Below are 23683 nucleotides of genomic sequence, written 5' to 3'. Positions count from 1 at the left end.
CTACTTGTCTCTTTTTAAGAGCTTCCATGGCTACTTTACAAAGAAGGTCATCTCTTTGATCCCTCATTATATCTTCTTTAGAGAGAGGTGGTAGTGAGGTAGCCTGAATAGAGGTAATATTGCAGTAGAGTAACGGAACTCCCTCCAGCTTGAGGCCTATGTTCTCAGCCATGCTACCTGTTCGACATTCATAGGACACTGCTGAACACACAGTCTTTACACCTGGAGCTGGAATTTCAACCCATTCGTCATCAGGGTGCAGGGTCTCATGGGGTCGTCTGGACAACCCATCAGCATCTCCGTTACTGCGACCTGGACGGTAGCGTAGGCTAAATGTATAATTAGCTAAGGCAGCTAGCCATCTGTGCCCTGTTGCATCCAGTTTAGCCGTTGTTAAGATATACGTTAGAGGGTTGTTGTCTGTTTGGACCTCAAATTCAGTGCCATACAAGTAGTCATGGAGTTTATCAACCACTGCCCATTTTAATGCAAGGAACTCTAGCTTATGCGCAGGATAATTCTTTTCTGCGGGGGATAAGCTTCTGCTGATAAATGCAACTGGCCTCAACAATTTTTCATGCTCTTGGTATAACACACCTCCTAAGCCGTCTCTACTGGCATCGATGTGAAGGGTATATGGCTTACTGGGATCAGCATAAGCCAGAACTGGGGCATGAGTGAGGCAATATTTTAACTGATTAAATGCTCGGTCACATTCTTCTGTCCACTTGTCCTCTATGGATTCCTTGGTCCACCCCGGAGTGGTTGATTTTCTTATCGACCTGGGTTTGTCTTCACTCTCTTGATCTGTGTCGATCTGCAGGAGCTGATTGAGAGGTTTAGCCACTCTGGAGAACCCTTCTACAAATCGTCTGTAATATCCGCAGAATCCAAGAAAAGAACGTAACTCAGTAGAGGTTCTGGGTTCTGGCCAGGTGGACACAGCCTCTATTTTACTGGGATCAGTAGAAATTCCAGCTGCAGACACCACATGTCCTATGTAGGTCACGGAAGGTTGACAAAATTGACATTTATCAAGTGATAGCTTCAGGCCTTCCTTCTGGAGCCGATCAAGAACTTTCATCAACCTTTCTTCATGTTCTTCCAAAGTTCTTCCAAATACAATTAAATCATCCAGGTACACTAACACTTCTAGTAGGTGCGTGTCTCCCACAGTACGCTCCATAAGCCTTTGGAAGGTGGCGGGTGCCCCACAGATACCTTGCGGCATCCAAGAGGGCATATAAAAGCAGTTTTCTCTTTATCATCTGGATGCATTGGTATTTGGTAATATCCACTTCTAAGGTCCAATACACTAAACCACTTGCTTCCTACAAGACAATTCAGGACCTCCTCTATCCGAGGGGTAGTGTATTGGTCTGGTATGGTGCGCCGATTCAGAGTTCGGTAATCCACACACATTCGAATGGACCCATTCTTTTTACGCACCACCACGATCGGAGAAGCATATGGGCTTCTTGATGCCTTGATGATCCCTGCTGTCTTCAGCTCTTCTAGATGTTTCCTTAAATCTTCGAGGTCACCTGGAGCTATGCGCCGAGACCTCTCTCTGAAGGGTCTATCTTCCTTCAGACGAATCCTGTGTTGAGTGCTATTAGAGCAGCCCATATCCAGGTCACTTCTGGAGAACACTTGACTTTTTTTAAGCAGCTGAATCTGCAATCGGTTTCTCCAATCTTCTGGGATAGGTGAGTCACCAAATTTGAAATCTTCTGGCTTTAACTCCCAGGCATCTGAAGTTAGGTCAGTGTCAGTGATAGGGCAAACTGAATGGACTCTACCCAGCAGGGCATGGGGACGTAGTATAGCTGGTACACTGGTCGTATTCTTGAGGCCTACTCTTATGTTTCCCTTTTTTCGCCTTAAGCATTCCGCCGGCAAAGCTTCTGAAATAAGTTCAACTCCAAGAGGCAAATCAGCACCTTGTTCCCCTTCAATCATGAGGTCAGGGATTGAGTCCTCCCAGCGCATCTTTACCCGAGCATTCAAACATTTTATTTGCCCAGGGGGTATTACTTGCTCTCTTCTCTGTATAAACCATACATTTCCCACACATTCTTTTGGTTCCCGCTTCTGTTTGTGCCTGGAGACCAGTACGGACTGCAGCATGGGGTGAATGTTAACTTTCTTAAAATCCAGTCTTTGTCTTGAGTCCAACAGGCCAGCAAGCATTCGCCTTATCAGATCAGTGTTGGTGCCTACCACTATGGAAGTCTTAGATCCTCCTGGTCTAGGGCACACTAAAGCCAATGCTTCAACAGCCTCTTTAGATCCGGTCACTGAAGGCGGAAATTCCAACTTAATATTAATATAGCCATCATAAGGGAACTTTGTATCACCTAGGCCCATAATTCAAGGTTTTCTATTTTTTCCAAAGGGATGTAGCTCAGGTATTTCTTGTAAAAATCCTGAAATAGTATAGTCACTTGAGCCCCACTGTCTAATAGAGCATCTCCGTAGATTCCTTCAATCTGGACTGGAACCACTGGAGATGGACCTGCCAACCCTTTAGGCAATTCGGGTCCCCACCATGTGCAAGCTTCTCTAACCCCTTTCTGGGTACGGGGAGGAAATTGTCCTTTGAACTTTTCCATACTGGTATGGTATAGTGCACCTTCAGTTGGCACCTGTCTTGCTTGGGTTTTGGAGGCCTCCTCGCCATTGTCTACCCATTGTTTAAATCTATTGGAGCTTCTCTTAGGCGGGCTTCCAGTTTGCTCCTTCACTGGGGCCCTCTGAAGTTTTCCCTGAGCCTTCCCTCTCTCTTTAGCCAGAAGTTTTGCTATTACCTTCTGGGCATTCTCAGCATTTCGGCACTGCCTCTTGTAATGGCCATCTTCACCACACCGATGACAGAACCCCAGTACTCCTTTTGTCTTATTTAGTTGAGGGGGCCCAGGTGCTGGGGTATTCTCATATGTAAGATGGAAATCTTGAGCCTGGCTAGAGGTAGGCTTCTCACAGCATACAATATCTGACCTGCACTTAGTGTCCTTTTCTAATGCAGCCAGTTGAATTTTGGCTATCCTTTCAACCATCTCGCTCAGAGCATCCAACCGGTTGTGAATCTCACTTTGCTCTGGGACTATAACTCCAGTACTCGCTTGAACAATTCGGGTGGCTTCCCCTCCTGGTTTCACCTTATTTGAAGTCATGCTTTTACTGGTAGGCAGTAACTTAGCTTCCATAAGGGCCTCTTCCTCCCGGACTTGTTTGATTAGTTGGGGGTAAGTGGGAACTGCACGGTCTTCCTTTGGTATCCTTAGTTTCCACATGATGGGATCATTCGGTTGAGCTCCTTTCAAGATTTGCTTTACTCTAAGCTGGTCAGCCATATAGGGATCCATTCCTTTCTTTAATATTATGTGGTGGAGTATCTTCTCTAGCCGTGGGATATAATCGGACATCCTTTCATCTTTCTCTTGGTAGGTGTGTTCAAACTGATACATGAGCTCAGCCACATTCTCAGTTCGGCCATACACATCATGCAAAGCTTGCAAGTAATCAGTGGCACAACAATCCCTTTTGCTCTGCTTCAGGGCCCGAATTACATCCGCAGCTGGACCCATCAAACTCTCGGTGATTCTCTGTTTCTTCTGTGACTCTGGAACATCCCATTCTTCCAGGGCTTGGATGGCTTGATCCATCCAGGCTTCAAAGTCATCTTCCCCTTCTGGCGTGGGTTGTTTTCCTGAGAAAAAGTGTAGTTTTCTGTATCCAAACCCGCTGTGAGGCTGTATAGGCCGAACACACTTCTCTACTAAGTTTCCTAGTGCAGTAAGGATATCTGCCCCGATGGCAGCAGAGGGCCCACATGGATTTGCTGCGAGGGATGGGTTGTTAACTTCTTTGTTTCCGGCTGCTGGATGTTCAACATCTCCGTCTGATGTGATAACTGAAACTGGTGAAGCAGGTAAAACCAAGTTACACTGATATTTCTCACTGCCGAATGTCATCATGAATGGGACATCATCAGGATTTATAGGATCCTCCATTTGCAGCAAAACGCATGTCTTTACATCCTTGTTATCTGTTTTCCTATCAACTATTAGGCAGCGGCCAAAAGGTGACATTTCATCCATTAACTGGTAAATCTGCCTTGAATTTAAGTTTGCCTCTGCTATTATCAGAGCTAGGCAATATGTGGGGTTTGCCTGACGGTCCTGACACCACTCTAGCACGGCTTGCGGCTCCATCTTCGCTTCTTATGGCAGGATGCTATACAACTGGTGAAAAGGGGCGGAGTCAGTGACGTGGGTGGAGATGATCCCGGACGAGCCCCCAAATGTAGCACACCCTTGAGTGAGACTAATATATATATGGGTAACTCCAGCACACTCAGTGACACCCCATTGAACGGACCACAATAATGATAAACAGTGATATCCCTTTTCTTTATTAAGCGTAACAAATAATCAGCAGGGATTCGACTATGATTTAAAATATTAAAGCAAGATATATATGTATAACAATACACCAACCAACAATGACACCATTTAAATTGCTAATACAAAGTATGCAGAAAATATATGTGCTAAATGTTGTAACTTAATTTCCCTGTCACAGTCCCAGATGATTTGTGCACGTTGGGGCCCTTATTGAGTTTAGCTTATTGGCCAATAGCACTGATCCTTTCCTCTGTCGGTTAGCAGTATAACTCTATAAACTTAGTGAAGAAACACTTTCCTCCCAGGTGAGAAATGACTTGGCAGAGTGTATAGTTCAGCAACAGATGGATTAGCTCCTATTGTTTGATAATACACAGTTCCCCAATAGTGTGTGGTGTTGCAGGTTACTCACAGTCTGTGCTCCAAACTCTGTATCACCTTTAGTAACAGACCTCAGATGGGATGCAGGCAGCTCTGTTCTCTAGCAGCTGAAATCACCTGGGCCTCTTTGCAGCATGTCAGCCTAGGACTCTCCCACCAACCGCAGGCCGTTTCCCCCTGCTCCCTTTCTGGCTAGCACTGATAGCTCTTTTACAGGTGCTAGTCTAGGACTGGGATAGCAGGGTCAGCTTCTCCCAGTAGCAGCTTCTCCTGGGGCAGGATCCCTGCAGATGTCTCTCCCCTCTGGCAGCTCTCCCACGCAGAGCAGGTACAGCAGGTAGGCAGCAGTCAGCAGTTTTTCCCCCCGCAGGCACACACTTCTCTCCCTTTTTTATAGTCCAGCAGTGTGGTCCTCAAAACATTTTTCGCCCTTTCTTATCATTGGTGGATTAAAGCCCCAGCCAGTTCCTCAGCTCTGAGGCATGCTGGGATATGTAGTCCTGTAGACTGTCTATGCAGCACTTGTTCGTGTTTCTTGCTTTAGATAGGGGTGTTACATATATATATATATATATATATATATATATATATATATATATATATATATATATATATTATAGAGAGAGAGATTCCTAACCCCATTCATATGTGTCATAAAAGTATGTGTCATAGTGTGCACACTAATATAGAGTCATATGAAAAAGTTTGAGAACCCCTCTCAGCCTGCATAATAATTTACTCTACTCTCAGCCTGCATAATAATTTACTCTACTTTCAACAAAAAAAGGTAACAGTGATATGTCTCAGTACTGGGGTTTTTTCTGAACAAAGATTTTTAGTGAAGCAGTATTCAGTTGAATGAAAATGTGAAAAACTAACTGTTCAAAAATGTGGGTACCCTTTTAATTTTGCTAATTTGAATGCATGAAATTGCTCAATACTGAATACTGGCAACACCAAATTGGTTGGATTAGCTCTTTAGGGTAGAACTAGATGAGCGTTTTCCACACGATTCTGTTGCATCCGACACACTGCGCCAAAACGCAGGTGTCAAGTCGCATGCGACAGAAAATAAGGTAAGAAATAGCAATGTCGCATTGCGTCACGCTTCGTCGGATCAACGCTGCGACACCATGTGACATTTCTATTACTTACCTTGTTTTCCATCGAATCTGTGACGCCTACGTTTTGGCACATATGCTGCAGATGGCGTATCTGTACATTGTTTTACAATTTAGTACAATTTGCACAAATAACATCTGTATGGCAGGGTGATGAGAAAGAAGCCCTTTCTGCACTCATGCCACAAACAGAGTCGGTTGTTGAAAGCAAAAGCTCATTTAAACAAGCCACAGTCATTTTGGAACAAAGTGCTTTGAACTGATGAGACCATTCAGTGATTTGATCAAAACAAAAAGTGCTTTGCATGGCGGAAGAAGAACACCACATTCCAAGAAAAACACCTGCTACCTACTGTCAAATTTGTTGATGGTTCCATCATGCTGTGTGGCTGTGTGGCTAGTTCATGGATTGAGGCCCTTGTTGAAGTCTAGGGTCAGATGAATACAACCCAATATCAACAAATTCTTCAGGATAATGTTCAAGCATCAGTCACAAAGTTGAAGTTATGCAGGGGTTGGATATTCCAACAAGACAGTGGCCCTAAACACACTTCGAAATCTACAAGGCATCTGTGCATATGGAGAAGTACAATATTCTGGAATGGGCGTCACAGTCCCCCAACTTGAATATCATCGAAAATCTATGGGATGATTTGAAACAGGCTGTCCATGCTCAGCAGCCATCAAATTAACTGAACTGGGGAGATTTTGTATGGACGAATGGTGAAAAATACCACCATCCAGAATCCAGACACTCATCAAGGGCTATAGGAGGCATCTAGAGGCTGTTACATTTGCAAAATGAGGCTCAACTAAGTATTGATGTACTATCTCTGTTGGGGTGCCCAAATTTATGCACCTTTCTTATTTTGTTATGATGCATATTGCATATTTTCTGTTAATCGAATAAAATGTATGTCACTGCTGAAATACTACTGTTTCCATAAGGCATGTTATATATTAAAAGGAAGTTGCTACTGAAAACTCAGCCAATGATAAACAAAATTTCACAGAATTAAGAGGGGTTCCCAAACTTTCTCATATGACTGTAATCCCTCATATTTAACTACTTTAGGAAAAAAAAGTATTGAAAGGAAAACACTATTTATAATGGGTAAATTTTTCCTTTTCGCCCGCCCTGTTTCAGTTTCTCCAATCCTGCAGGCTCCTCTGACAATGAAAAAACTAATTCAAGACTTCCTTTGGGACCTTTGAATTAACTGCTGTTTCCCAGATTTGAGGTGGAGAAGGCTGAGTCACTGCTTGTTAAAGTGAAAATGAGGGGGAAATAAACATAATCTCCGCACACAGACTGCTTATAAAAATGGACACTTTTGCCAAAAAATTATTTTCACAATACTGAATCATCCAACTACACTCCACCAAAACAAACACCACCATGCCTCTGCTAATGCCTCTAAATAATATGAATGGACAGTGAATGAGGAAAATATTAATAAGCAAAGCTTAACTTAATCTAAACCTATATAGAGATTTAAACTGAAGGCTGATTTTTTATGACCCTCAAATTGCACACACAACTTTGCTGCAAACAAAATCATTGGCCCACAACATAGAAAAAGTTGGACAGTTCTAGCACAGGCTATTCTGCACCAACAGCCATACTGATGTGTACATCTGTGTTTATTTAGAAGCAGCCATGATTGTTTAGGGAAGGGCAACCCTAAGATTTACAGAGAAATAGCTACTGAACAAAAAATATTTTAAAATGGGAACAAAGTTGGCCATAAACCTTGTTTGGCAACCTTGAGGTGGGTGATATTGGGATATCTGATGGTTTGGTCTTTAGATCATTATTCCACTGCTACAATGGGACAGACAGGGAAAACACCGCATAAATGTGCCAAATTAAGTCCTCGCCCCAACAAAAAAATAATAAAATCTGCCAGATGGATATCTGCCCAGTTCTGACCCAGATGGACAGACCTATCGGCTGGCCCCACACATGGACCAATAAACTGTCGATTTGGTTTGGGAGAACCAAGCTTTATCAGTCAGTGGCTTTAACTGTTTATCCAGAAAGTCATTCTACACATATTAATGGAATTTACAACCAAGTGTAGTCGTGTTAAAACAAACGCAAATGTTGCTCGTACAGGTATGGGATCCATTATCCAGAAAGCTCTAAATCACAGAACGGTCGTCTCCAATAAACTCCATTTTATCAAAATTAAAAATATTGAAAATAATTGAAACATTATTTCCTTTTTCTCTGTAATAATAAAACAGAACCTTGAGCCAAAGATATTAGACGGAGGAATTCTGGTAATTAAGTAGAATATTATTCCTACGTGTTATACTATATTTTTTTTTTACAGGAGAATATCTACGCAAAAGTAAGCCATATGACATCTCCTTTTTTCCAATTGCAAATAAGCAGACAAGAAATTTCCACTAAGCTTTGCCTTCATACCTCACTGCTTACAGAGGGGTCCCCTGTTATTAAGCTAAGGATATCCAGAACATGCACACTAATCACCTTCAAGATGAAAGTTCTGCCCTTAAATCTGTGCAGTATCTTCACTGATTAGAGATATCCTGTGGGAGGATCCCATACAATTTCTGAGTTGTCTGGTTGAGCCTATAAAGGGTGTGTTGCCAAATTCCTCAGTCACTTGTCATATGTGCTTGATAAGACCATTAGCCTTCCACAAGGTGTTCTATGTGTTCTACACAAGGGTGTAAGGGAATTATACGTGGCAAAAGGAGATAGAGCACCAATATGCTGCAGCACAATAAGATTTAATTTCATTTGTCATTATTAGAGTTAATACATAAATACACAATTATAGTTATACATAATTTACCTTTTTTCAAGCAACTGGCTCGAGGTGCAGAGCACAGCTCTGTTGGGTGAAAGGCTGCCACATAGGGGTCACCTACGTATGTGTACTTCCCCACACCCCTCATGAATGTAGTGCTGCCAAATGGTGCAGAGCTGTGTTCATCAGGGAAGACCAATTCCTAGCTCTTGCTTTGCATTTATTTGCACTTAGCACCACTCCAAAGAAGAATAAAATAGGGTGCGCAGTATTGCCCACAAGGGCGTTGTAGACACCCTTTAAAGGTGTCATGGTGGAACCTTGCCTGTTACAGCCATACAAACTGTGGGCCCAATCAGAATGAACCATTTTATCCTACAACACCTGCTGTCCCACAGTCCCTTCCCAGAGACTATTATCCCACTGCTACTATAGGCACCATCTCTCCCTACTATACCTGCTATCCCACAGCTACAGTCCCTTCCCAGAGACTATTATCCCACTGCTACTATAGGCACCATCTCTCCCTACTATACCTGCTATCCCACACTCCCTTCCCAGGGAATATTATCCCCATTGTTACTATAGACACCATTTCTCCCAACTATACCTGCTATCCCACAGTCACACTCCCTTGCCAGAGACTATATGCACCATCTCTCCCTACTATACCTGCTATACCACAGTCACACTCCCTTCCCAGAGACTATTATCCCCACTGCTACTATAGGCACTATCTCTCACTACTATACCTGCTATCCCACAGCCACACTCCCTTCCCAGAGACTATCATCCCACTGCTACTATACAGTATGTACTCTCCCTTCCCAGATGCTACGTGAAAGGGAGTTACTTCTAAATACAACAATGAACCACAACATGCAATACATTTTAAAATTGCTACTAATTTCCCTGTAAATCAAGAATCGTCAAAAACATATTTGTTTATTACTGACTCCAATTTACTGTTTGTGGCAGGATGTCGAGGGCTGTAGTTCAGTGATAGCTGGCTCAGACATAGCTGTAAACTATTTTTGCTCCCCTGGGGCCTACTTATGTTTTTCTGTCAAAATAATTAACACGTCTTCCTTCTGAAATAGAAAACATAAAAGAAACGTGCCCTGCATGACATTTTTATGATTTGTTTTTATTGTTTGACAGTGAGTATTTGTGTCTAGTTTCAGGCAAGGGAAAGTGGGCAGCATTACAATGAGTAGAGGAAGCTGGGATTTGTATCGGCTGCTGCTCCACTGAGCAGTTTACCAGACTGAGTGCTTCTGTCCAAACAGATCACGGTTACTTCTAGCCTTAGCGGGCCTCTCTTGGGATAGGGCTGAAATGCTTGACCTAATAATAATGAAATGTTGCTTTTCCTGATATCTTGTGTGCAGAAGAATTGTCTTATAATGTGCTTTTTCAGTAATATAAAATAATGGATTTGTTGCTTGTTGACATGAGGTTTTGAATCATCCACACTACATAACAGCCTGTTTTCTGTGTATTGTTTATTACCTCTGTATATCTCTATAACGGGGTTTCATGCACCAGGAACCTATTTCATCTATAAGTTTGCATTAACTTTAATGTAAGGAAGCTGCCATTTTGCTAACAATATGAAACCAAAATCATATGTAATTTACTGGGCATACAATATGCAATGGAAATATGCCAAGACACATTTTCTTCAAATTTAGATTATATTATATATGAATTTTCTTACTTTATAATATTTGCTTAGGAAGACACTGCTGATTAAACAATGAATAATCTGTTTTTGTTGGGTAGCCTTGTATTGGGAGCTATTTAACTTGTCTGTGTGTTTTCGGAGTGTTGGGGAAAAAGGTGCAAGGGTAAAGATGGTGGAGGCACACTCCCCAGCCAAATACCCTGGACTCTTTTTTACAGAGATGGTACAATGGTCAGGTGCAGGCGGTTAGCGTTATGGCTCATGCCTAACAAATTAGCATCATCCACTGCTTCTGCTTTTATTGAGCTAAATTGTGCAACAATGCTCCTAAAACCTGGAATACATCAATGTATTTATTATTTCCGGTTTTATGTGACTCCCTCTCAAGTGTAATTGAACCAATGACTTTGTGGAAAGCTGAAGTACTTATTTAATCTGTTCACTAATGACTTCAAGGAGGCCACTAAAAGTAATGTACCTGTGTTTGCCAATGACACATAACAACACAGCAACTAAGTCTTTCCTCTTGTCTAGATCAGCTAGATATTAGCTAATGTTTACTTGAGCCAAACTACTTTCTTTAAACCTCAGCCACTATGAATGTAAAATAGTTCACAAAAATACATTGTACTCTTGTACTCTCCACATTTAAAACTAAGAAGTCCAAAAGAATCCAAAAGACAAACCAGCTCTGATTTATAGTTTTCTAATGAAGAAATGGCTTGTCTGATATTTATACAGATGCTGGAGAAGTCAGTATATTGTGTCACATAAAGCTGAGCTTAGAGTCTGTGTTGAATTCTCATGCCAGACTTTCCCAATGCCATGTGTTAAAGACAGGAAATCTGGCATCCGACAATTAAATTGGGCTTGTCCCTTCCCTTCCAGGCCTAGGGTGCCGCTGTTAGACCTCACAGCTATTGTTCTCCTTATTTATATTAGGCAGCAATTGTAACATCACACGCATATAGACACATCATTAAAGGCAAAGGAGCCTGCAGTGCCAGAACTGCAGACACAGTAGGCTACATTCAATTGTCTAAGCCTGGTTTGTGAATGTTCCTAAATTGTAAACCTCATGTGTGACAAAAATCAAAGTGGCAACTTTATTAGACAACAGAACCTGGTGAATAGACCTCTACATATGTATCAATTCAGTCATCATACTGTAAGGTGCAGCCTGCCATTGGTCCTAAACCCATGGCTTTGTTTTCCCTGACATTCCCTCTGTGCTACTGAAACGGGCTACATGTTTTGGGCATTCACATGGGAAGCTACCTATGCAGCCCTAGCTACAGATACAAAATTTCTAACATAATTGACTTTTGGCAGAGAGCCCAAACAGCCACCAGGTGCCCTTGGATACGTTTGTAACAAATTAAAGATAAGCAAAGAAACTATTTGAGATAAACAGGTCTCTTGGAGAAACTCTGACTTGCAGCTTAAAGGGCAATTCACATTCATTAGCAAAACTGTAATAACACATAAAACCACAGAAATGTATTCAAATTTCATAACCTGCCAAATGGGCGTGGTAAAAAATTTCACTGCACTACGCAATCCAAATCTTTTTATTCCTCTTTCTATTTCCAAAATGTTGGGAGGTATAGCAATATATTGCTCACGAGCCACTGGTTGGGGATCACTGCTTTGGACTGTGCTTCATTGTTGCCTCTAGCTTACTTCATCCTGCATTTGCCTTGTTTACTTTATTTTCCTTACCTGCTCAGTGATGTAATTTGTGTCACATAATATATGAAGAAATCAGAATTCACTTCAGAGTTCCATGAACTGTAAAAAAGTATTTTGTGCCTTTATATGGCCATAGAACTCCTCATAATGTACCCCTATTGTAAAATGTAAGGATATTATATTATAGGTCACCAAGGAATTCCATGATCATACAACAGCATAAGGCTAAAATCACATAGTGCATCTATAGGGATGCATTTATAGGGAGCATTTATAGGGATGATTTATAGGATATTCATAACCCTAGTCTCATATATATATATATATATATATCTATATAAATAATGTATATATATATATATATATATATATATATATATATATATATGTAAACCTTATGAGCAGAGCCCTCTGATCTATTATTCTTTAATGTGTTTGTTAAATTATTGCAAGACCCCTGCATGTTATAAATTATAGAAATAAATTAAGTTTATGCCATATAATGATGCAAGCCATGTTTTTGGGGTTTTTTTGTTATTATTTCACATTTATGTGTTTCTCCAGTTGGCAATGAAAACTGCTGTGTTATTATTACTGATACTTTTCCTATCAACCAGGTGTGACTGCAAGACAGATAATACTGCAATTGCAAAGAACCAATGGCTGTTAGTGGGGAGTTGAAATATAGGGAGCACTGTGCAGTTTTTCGTTGTATGTAATTACTGTGGTTAAATTATTCTGTAAGACGTGTGGCACAAAAAGTTATTACAAGCATTTTTCACACTGAGTTTTTTTTCCCAGATGACATGCTAGAAATTGCCTCTTTTGCTGGCAATGGAATACTCATAAAAACGAGTGATGATTTTACTACAATTGATGTAGCACACGTATATGCTTTCAGGTATGACTCATTTTAAAATCACCAGGGGAAAATGTGTTGGGGAAAATGTCTAAAATTGTTACATGTGCTATAAGCCTAAAAAAGCAATCCTGTAATTGAAGAATAGCTGACAGTTTGATTGGTATATAGACTATTTTGCATCTAGGCATCATTACAGAATAGAAATCCTTATAACAGTATTTTTTGCTCTCATGGGACCCAAGAGAAGCAGATTTACAATCCAAATATTGGTTTATATCTAGGTATGCACCTTGTCTTATTTACCGTATCACCTTGACTATTTCCTATTATAGAAGGCAAGCTCATTATACTGAGGGGCACAGCAGGGGGCCCAACACAAGGTTAAGAACCCCTGCTTTATATATTTGATTTTCAACCAAAGAAGTTGCTGCTCTATAGTTAAAACCTGCCCAATCATAATATTTTAATTACCCAGCTTCTGATGAGTAGACAGCCAACAAACAATGGCTTTGTGGTTGAGTGGTGCAATTAATCCTTTATGCAACTGGCCATGTAGTAAAATTGTTAATGTGGTGCCCCCCATACTAATGTCTATCCACACTTAGGAAGCAGGCAAAGAAACAGCTATACCCAGGAGACTTCAGCTGAAACATTTAGTCACTGTCCCACCTCTTTTATGGGTGGGTAAAAGCAGTAGAGCCGTATTTCCCATTACAGCGATTTTCTAAGAACATCTGACACAAACAGCATTTAACTGCAGTCAGATTAAAAGTGCAGGACTCTCCCAGAACAACTGCCTTAGAGCCAGAAATGTTTAGTTGCTGAGAAACTTTTGATGCACAAAACAGCAGCCATTTACACATTAAAAAAAACTTACATTCTTGTTGCATACTTTATATCTCAGATGTGTACGTTTCGGGCAACTTAGGAAAACGAACAGCCGCGTGTGATTATCGTTGGCTTTTTTTCATTTTAGCTGGCGCAGTGTGAGGGAAGGCGTTTGGGGAGATTGGTCACCGCAAAGACGAGGAGATTAGTCGCCAGGCGACCAAATCTCCCCAAAACACCCAGTGTGGCCTTACCCTTAGATTTGTTTTTAATTGAGGTTCCAAGTATTCTGTTCATGGGGGGAAGAGGGCTGCATTGGAAATGTCTAAATATGTCAACTGATACACAACCAATGGCAGTCTCTATAATGGCAGGGAAAAGCCGATGTTTTTCATAGTCTCAGCCAGCACAATAGGTGCACAGACAAATTTAAAGGGAGTTTTTAAATATTATGATGCTATATTGAGAATTTGGTGAGTGTCCCCAGAAGACTATCATAATAACACTCCACCAGTACAACACCCTTTCCCAACCTATTAATCCTTTTTATTAGGGATGCACCCGGAACAAAATGAGCTCTATCACTGCAGGCGCTCAGCCGGAGAAAATAGGGAACGTATGAACTTCATCAAATGAGGCTTTATTCAAGCAAACAGTGTGATAAACAGTGGCAATCAAAGTGCAGTTTGTGAATCTATCACTATCAAACCTGAGTCCCAATCATTAAAAAACACTATAAATCGTGCACCTATTGAGTACACACTATAAATAGATAATTAAATAATACCAATTGTGCAAAATATCTCAAATATAAATATTAATATTAGATGTATATAAAACACTAAAAATAATGTATTTCAATAGTGTATTTAAATGTGCAAAACCGTGTATCATATATCAGTACTACCTCCAGTATATTAATAAATAATATCTTCTCTTCACAACTGTTTATGTACAAACAACATCCCACATTTTTTCGTTCACTTCGTTGTCCCGTAAAAGAACTTTCATCATCCATATATATTTCCTATTCACTGTAACAAAATCATGAAACAAATGTTAGTGGAAACAGTATGCTAAAAGAGTTACATATGTAGCAATAAACTAAAGAACAAATTGTATCTCTAAATCTGGAACTACCAGCGTATAGCACTTAATAATTTCTCAAGTATTTAATAAACTGAATGCAGATGAAATTTCTTTACTAAATAGAGGTCTTAATTACTGTCCTACTACACATTTTTCTTTATTTGATACAGTGGTAGATGTGAACAGGTTTATTAGATTAATAACATTGAAGAGATTCTTTCATAGGAAACAAGATGGTATTTTTGAGATTGAGAATTCGGAAGAGGGAGATTCTAATTTTTTGACACAGGATGTATTGGAAGCCATAGAAACAACTAACATAGATAGTCAAGTGGGGATATGTACTATACAAGGTATACCATTAATAGATGGGATGGATAGAGTGGTACACACAGATCTCAGAGTCAAGTCACATTTTAACCCTCTAGGGCACGGTGGACCATTTGTGGGGAGATTTTATGACGTGATTATGAGAGATTTGAAGGAATTAGCAGGAGGTATTGAAACTTCTAAATTTACTACACAGAACAGAGATAGGAAATCTCGCTTTCATAATTTGACTAAATCAGAATATCATGCAATGAAATCCTTGAGTGAGAATACTGATATAGTAATTAAGAATTCAGATAAAGGAGGGTCTATAGTTGTCTTGGATAGGGACTATTATGAACAAGAAATTATGGAACAACTTCAAGTTCAAGACAACTATAGACTACTCACTAGTGATCCCACTCAGTGTTTCAAAAATAAATTATGCAATCTGTTGAAATATGGCAAAGATATGGGGATTCTAAATACAAATGAGATAAAATACATATGGAAGGAATGTCCTAGAATACCGAAGTTTTATACTCTTCCTAAGGTACATAAAGATCCAGTTCGTCTGAAGGGTAGACCCATAGTGGCGGGGATAGGATCCTTGAATGAAGGTTTGAGTGAGTATGTAGATAAACTGATTCAGCCCATGGTTACCACACTACCATCATATTTACGGGATAGTACTGATGCCCTCAATAAACTAACCAATATCAATTGGCAGGAGGGATATATATGGGTAACCATGGACGTCTCGGCTTTGTACTCATCGATCCTACATCAGGATGGTTTAAATGCATTGTGTTATTGGCTGACACAGGAGGGTTTGTATGGAGAAGAACAGAATGAATTTATTATGCAGGCAGTGGAATATCTCCTAAATCACAACTATTTCCTGTTCAAAGATTTTTATCTCCAGAGATGTGGAGCAGCGATGGGGGCGCGGTTTGCACCCTCATACGCAAACCTCTTCATGGGGTGGTTCGATAAACACCACATCTTTGGGAGGGGTACGGACTTCACTCCACACATTGTCTACTATCGCTACATCGATGATTTGATAACGGTGTGGAGGGGGACGGAATCCGAATTGGAGGGGTTTATTGAACACTGCAATTTGAATACGAACAACATTAAATTTACATACAAATGGAGTGGGATCACCATGGAGTTCCTAGATATACTATTTACACAGAAGAACAATGTAGTATATACTGATGTGTATAGGAAACCAATTAGCAGGAATGCGTTACTATTGAGGACAAGTGGGCATCCTGTGCCTCTCCTGGAGGGTATCCCGATTGGACAGTTTTTGCACTTACGGCGGAACTGTTCCTCTTGGGATACTTTCCAGGACAGAGCTATGGAATTGTGGGACCGACTCATATCCAGAGGATATCATACGATTAACATTAAAAAAGCATATGAGAGAGCTGTAATGAGTGATAGAGATACTCTATTGAAATGTAATGAGAATAGGATGAACCATAGAAGGGATCGAAAGGATAGAAAGAACGTTGGGAAGAGTGATAATTCCCAACAAATAGATAGATTGAGGTTTGTGACTAAATATAGTATGGAAGCTAAGAGAATAGAACACATCATACGTAAGCATTGGGGAATATTACAATTAGATCCTATACTGTCAGATTTGAATATAACGAAGCCACGATTTGTATATAGGAGGGCAGGGAATATTAGAGACCATATATCCCCTAGTATGCTGAAGGATAGAAGAGGGAGTGATCGGAGTGAATGGCTTAGATACACAGGAACCTATAAATGTGGAGCAAATGTGTGCAAATGCTGCGTTATATAAATGTATCTAAAAAAATTGTGAGTACAGTGACCGGCAGGGGATACAAATGCAACACATATATAAATTGTCGCACCAGTAATGTAGTATATCTAGCAACATGTTGGTGTGGAATCCAATATGTGGGGAAAACCACGAGAAGACTTAAGGACAGGGTACTCGAACATTTAACGTGTATTGGTAGATCTGATATGTCCTCAGCCATTGCGGAACACATAATAGAGAAACATGGATCGAATGATAACTTTGTCACATTTCAGGGAATAGAAACTATAAGACTAGGGAGAAGAAAAGGAGATGTCGAAAAACAAATATCTAGAAAAGAAATCAAATGGATGTTCACTCTTGATAAAGTAAAGCCGTTGGGTTTAAACAAAGATTGTGATGTTAAAACATATATAGACTAGCTAACAATACAGTAAATGTACAGAAGTAGACACATGCCTCATGCTCAACCTATAGCCCTGCACTCAAACCAAAAATGTGGATCTTTAAAGGAACAATAACACCAAAAAATGAAAATGTATCAAAGTAATTAAAATATAATGTACTAATGCGCTGTACTGGTAAAAGTTATATGTTTGCTTCAGAAAGACTATTATAGTTTATATAAATAAGCTGCTGTGTAACAATGGGGGCAGCCATTCAAGCTGGAAAAAAGGAGAAAAGGCACAGGTTACATAGCAGATGACAGGTATGCTCTGTAGAATAGGTTGGTGTTTTACCAGGCTTATTTGTTATGTGCTACACTTGGTAGCACTTTTTGGTGTTACTGTTCCTTTAACCTTATAATAAGTAAGTATAGGCATGGACATGCAAATGACACCTCAGTGTCAAGCAGGCTCGTCAATGGACTCAATACAATGGCAAATTTGCTGCCAACTTGACCTGGGAGAAAGGAGTTGACAACTTTTAGTAATATGGAGCCTGGAATTAGATACACCATTATATTCTGCAATTTGTCAGAGTATTTTTTATTTGCCATTATTTTTTCCATTCAAACCACAACATGTTTGTTATGGCAGGCCTTTAAAATTCTAAACTGGAGAGCTGTATAATACATAACTGCATATATAATTCCAAATGATAACAATACATTCTAAGTGCAAATTGTCCTAGAATATTGAGGTGTAATACTCATTTAACTTATCTTATGCAGAGAGATATTGAGCCTCTTCCCATTGCCATCTTCTCTACTTAGTGCTTAAAGGCTGCAGTATGAAAGTTCCAGCAATATACATCATTTTACTCTCATTCAACAGACATTACTGGAAATCTTCTGCCCATGCATTAGATCTCAAATTTGTAGCTTCTCTACTAAAGATCCTTTTTCAGTACAAAAAATGAAAGGAATGAGATAAAATAAGCCCAGAGTAGAAGGAAAGAGTGAAAATGTCCCCATAGTTTGCAAGTTTGCACCCCATAGTGCTCATTTAAGCTCACCCCTCCACTGAACGCAGGCACAACCATATTTCACTATAATAATATAAATTTGAACCTGAAACGTTGCTGTCATGCACTAAAGCATTAATAAAGGCTTTTAAGAAATAAGAAAAGTTTGGTGGTGCTGTTTGAAAAAACTTCTACCTATTGTGATTCCAATGGAAAGTGGCCATTGAAGTAATGTGAATGGCCTCAACAAGATATTGACAATCGTTGTGCTGACTACTTGTAGCTATATGTATCAGTGTAAAGGAAACACATACATGGGTAATATAATAAGAATCACGTTTTGCAATAGGTCTTTAGCTATGGATTATTGGTTACTAGGAGTGGTACAAACTTTGCTTAGTTATAATCAAATGATGGGAAAGATGCAGGATGATGTCAAAATGATCATTAGAATCTCCAAGCAACCAGGGTTAGTCTAGTCTTGAGAGTGGTTAAATTTTTGAACTTCACTGAAGTTCTTCTCAAACAAAAGGTGATCTCACTGTACTTGATGTTTCAAAGGATGCCAAAGAGCTAACCTGCCAACTGAGTTTTTTGATAAACTGGCAAATTTGCTTAAAGACTGGATTGCTAAACTGGTGAAAGTAAGCAACTTCCATATCTTAATTTGCTGTGAAGAGATACATGAAGGACTTGTTCATGGTCTTTGTTTTAGAAAACTCTTCTTGGAAAAGTAAAGCTATTTGAGTTCACAGACTTCTTCCAGAAATTCAAGCATTATATTACATTAACTGCTATTTTGTTAAAGAAATATACTGCACTTTCCCATTTATGTTGTTTTCCAGATATGAAGGCAGGGCTGGATTTACATAGAGGATCTCCACTAGGCCCACTGTCATTTGTCACCTCTGTCCCCTCCCCTTCATTTGTGCTCATGCACAAATTTTCATCATCAGGTCAAGAGCACTGGGCATTGGCCAGGTGAAATTTAAAAAACGATCGTATCTCCTGAGCAGCCCCAGAGCTTCTGAACCAAACTGGATGTGGTTGGGTGTCATGCCATCCCCTAAAATCCTGCTGCTCTAGGCCCGGGCCTTAGATTTGGGCTTGTATGAAGGATCATTGCCAAGACAGTGGCTATAAACCCGCTTGGTGCAATAGGGACTTTTATCATGTGACAATGGAAAATATGACATTTCCTAGGATGGGATGCAAATTACAGCATCTACATAGGGAAATATAATATTATATGTCATTGTTCATCCCAGTGGTTTCCTAAACACCTCAAATAATGCTGACCAAATTTTCATTTTGATACCTGACAATTTACAGCAATTCGCCCATGTCGATATCCTAGTATATTACAGAATCCTTACTCAGGCGCCATTAATTTCCACCCTAGGCTACTGCAACCTTCTGCTACTGCACATTTAACTCCATGTATGACACCTAGTTTCACCCAGTTACTAAATGATCAAACTTAGTATCTTTACGTATAAGCTTCCAAAAAACATAAGAAGAATATCGTCATATAGTCTAGATATTTTACAGGCCAATATCACTAGATCTTTTTCTTTTTAACTATTATGTGATCTGGTTGAAGTTGGTCAAGCCATGGTGAAAATCTTCTCAATAAACAACATAAATGTAAAGATGTTCAGGCCACGGGAACATCATCTTGTGTGTACCCAGCTTTGCAGTAACTACAAAACTCTCCATCACCCCTTCATGCAATAGCCATTTCCTTATCTTCAGATATTCTGTAAATTATCCACTTAGTTCCTCCAATGATCCATTGCTGAACAGATGCCTCCCTGCTAACTGCTGGAAGATGCTAGGCATTCTTTTGCAACAGCTGGTATGCCACAGGTTGCGGATTCCTAAGATGAAGGGCTGCGAGTTATATACAAAGTACAGAGACATCTCCAGTGAGGAAATTTGTGTTTGCCATTTTCCAATTCCATCCATGGTGGAGGAATGAGATTGAAAAGTTTTATCTCACTGCAGTCATGCTCCTTCCCCATTATCTATGATTGCTCACTTGTATTAGTGCATCCCTATTAAAAATGCATGATATGCTTGTATTCAAAAGTTAGTGTATTGCCGGTAACTTGCTTATCAATGAATACATTCTGCTGTCATCTCCAGAAATTAAAAAGTTAAATGTCTGCTTTTAGTAGAACTTGCTGGGAACAAGCTGTCCAAAATGAATGGACTTCTACCATAGACTTCATTGTTCAGAGTGCTTCATGAGGGATGGAATCCAGATTAAAAGGTGGGCGCGGAACACTCTTATGTAGAAATCTAAGGACTTCAAGAGGTACAGCTGAAGCAAATGTCTAGATGAATTCTATACACGCAAGGAGAGAGCATAACAGGCTGTTCAAATAAAAGATTTTAATACACAGCGGGCGGTTATGAGAAACACCTGAAAGTTTGATTGGAAGAAATTATGGAATGCAGATGGAGGGATGGGCCAAGAAGTTACAGGGCAGAGAAAATTGTAGAATTGTAGAGAATTGTTTCCTGACTTATAAAAGTGGAAAGGTATCAGTGAGCCGTAGTAGGAACCACAGAGAGCGTTGAATTAAAGAAGAAGATTTCTAAAAATGCAGAAAAGGGATTGTAGTATTCAATGTGCTACCAAGCCTAGAAAGAAATACAAGATAAAATGATGCCTCATGAAGAAACAGGAATGAACATACTAGTGTATAACAGTAGCCTCATCCATAAGACTAGAGAGAAAGATTTAGTATTCCATTCAGCGGATCAGATATGTGATGGATGAGCCTTACAGTGTGCTGTGAAATTACCTTGTATGGGAGCAGCACAAGTACCACCTCCTAACAACATGAAAATCAAGAGAAACACCGGGAGCAAGGACTGGCCTATAGCTTTAAACATTCACTGAGAAGATTTGTTGAGCAGCAACCCAGGACTTTTAGCATCAGACATTGAACAAATAAGTAAAATTAGGGATTACTTCTTAAATTTGTTTCAGTGGTACTGCCCTACCCTTAAAAGACCAGTAACATAAATAAGTAACATAAAGACAGTTTTAACTTTAAATTAGCAGTCTTAATTAAGAAATTATTTACCGATTCTCTGCTTGCACTCCTCTTCAGAATCGGCGACAGGGCGACGATCCATTGTGCAGCACTTAATTTCTCCTCCCTGCTTTCTATAGGAGATAGCCAGGGAGGAGAAATAGAGCGCAACGCGATGGATCGTCACCCTGTCGCCATTTCTGAAGAGGAGCGCAAGCAGAGAATAGGTAAGTAATTTCTTAATAAAGACTTTGCGAATTTAAAGTTAAAACTGCCTTGTGTTTTTTTTTTCATTAAGTAAAAACAAATGTTTTATTTTATTTTTTTATTGGTCCTTTAAGATCTACAGACCTAGCTACTATTAGATATAGTATCTTCAACAGATCAGGCAATATACTGTACAGATACTAAAAACTGAAGAGCTGGAGCTTCATTTGAAGCATGATTACCTTCATTTCAACCTTCATTTGAAGCTTGTTAATGCCTTTCAGAATGACTTAGATGGTTACTTGTACAAGCATAATATACTAGGCTACAGTGATCATAAGATGTACAGTTAGTTTAGTAGGAGTATGTGCATATATATTTATACAGTATATGTGAGTGTGTAGTGATTGATTTGTAGAGGTATAAATACTGTACTGTAGCTGCATGCAGGTAACTACAAAAGTTAATATCAGATGCATAAAGAAGGTGCTCCCATACATGTGATCTTCAAGTAGCTATACAAATAAATATAGTATAGTATACAGTAGAACCCCCATTTTACATTTTTTAGGGAACCAGAAAAAATGGTGTAAAATCCAGGAAAACATAAAATCAGGGAAATGTATTATGCATAATATATAGGTGGGACCACAAATCTACAATGTAAAATGAAAGAAAACTTAAAATCAGAGGATGTAAAATTGAAGTTCCACTGTAGTTGTCTTAGGGTATATCTGGGGATGTTAGTAAGAAGGCTTGTTATCTCAATCTATCCTTAATTGTTCACCTATCATCTGTCTACTACCCTTCTCAATCTATCCATCCATCCATCAATCATCCATCAATCATCCATCAACTATCTATCGATCATCTCTATCTATCCCTATTTAGCTATCTGTCTTTCCATCTATATATCAATCCCTCTCTCTCTCTCTCTCTCTCTCTCTCTCTCTCTCTCTTTCTCTCTCTCTATCTATCATCAATCTATCCTGCCTATGCACTGATCCAACCACATATCCATATCTAGCTATATTCTATCTATGTCTATCTATATTCACAAACATCCACCCTATATAAATTGCACCATCAAAATTTTCCTGCCAGCCACGAGCCCCGAGTTAACCTATATCCAAATCTTCTGCTGTTATCAGTCGACTTGTCATACACGCACTGAACATTGTAAAAAAACTTTGTTGTGGACACCTTAAGTGTATCTGCTTAAAATGCAAAGGATTTTAGACATAATAACAAAGTAACATTAAAATGCTGATAATACTAGACAGCTAAGGGACTTCCATGCAAACGCTTCCACAAGTTAAGTGCTTGGATATATTCCAGATTATAACTTGAAACTGACACAGACCAGTGCCATATACCTATTATATATAACATCCATGAATATTCCTACCTTGCTGAGTGCTGTTACAGTGGAGGTAAAGGCCAGAGAAAGGAGCAGAAATTGTTTATATTCCCACATTGCTGCTGGTGCGGCTCAGACCCTGGTGCTGGATGGAGAAGATTTGCAGGGAGCCAGTAGTGTGTAAGCCAGTGCAGAGGGGTAGGAGTGGGATAAGCTGTCTTGTCTGAGCTCAGATAGTGAACTGATTCGGGACTGCTGTTCCCAGCCTGTTTAGTTAGAGAGGAGGAGCATGGTGTTACACCTACCAACACAAAAAAGATCTGGCTAGTGCCTACAGCAGGAGCCTCTATAACAATGAGCTTCCCTTTAACTTTCTTATCCCCCACCAACATAAAGCAAATACATAACTGCCAATATCTGAACAATCTTAATATTTTCTAATTCAGTTAGCCAATGACAACAAGAACCAGACCTTAGTTTGTGGCTGCTTATTTATGCACACTATGCTTTTCATTAGGTAAAAAAAGGTTTGGCTGAGTGTTCCAAAATCATAATTTAGATGCTATGTAAATATATAAATGTTGTTCAGGTATGGGATCTGTTATCTGGAAATCCATTACCAGAAGGGTTATCTCCCATAAACTCCAATAATCAAATACTCCAAATTTGTAAAAAATAATTTCCTTTCTCCATG

The 23683-nt window shown here is 39.6% G+C and overlaps 1 protein-coding gene across 1 annotated transcript in view; it reads right to left on the bottom strand.

Annotated features, from left to right (window-relative positions):
* Window positions 1-23303, bottom strand: part of olfml2a.S (olfactomedin like 2A S homeolog) — a 55354-nt gene extending 32051 nt beyond the window's left edge. Inside the window, exon 1 of the mRNA XM_018232860.2 lies at window positions 23038-23303. Coding sequence (XP_018088349.1) covers window positions 23038-23106 — 69 coding nt within the window. The 5' untranslated portion in view covers window positions 23107-23303. The remainder of the gene's footprint in view (window positions 1-23037) is intronic.
* Between the last annotated feature and the right edge of the window lie 380 nt (window positions 23304-23683).

The sequence above is a fragment of the Xenopus laevis genome, chromosome 8S (assembly GCF_017654675.1).
Source record: "Xenopus laevis strain J_2021 chromosome 8S, Xenopus_laevis_v10.1, whole genome shotgun sequence".
Classification (NCBI taxonomy): domain Eukaryota; kingdom Metazoa; phylum Chordata; class Amphibia; order Anura; family Pipidae; genus Xenopus; species Xenopus laevis.
Note: the sequence above shows the minus strand (reverse complement) of the source record. Positions and strands in the feature narration are given on the sequence as shown.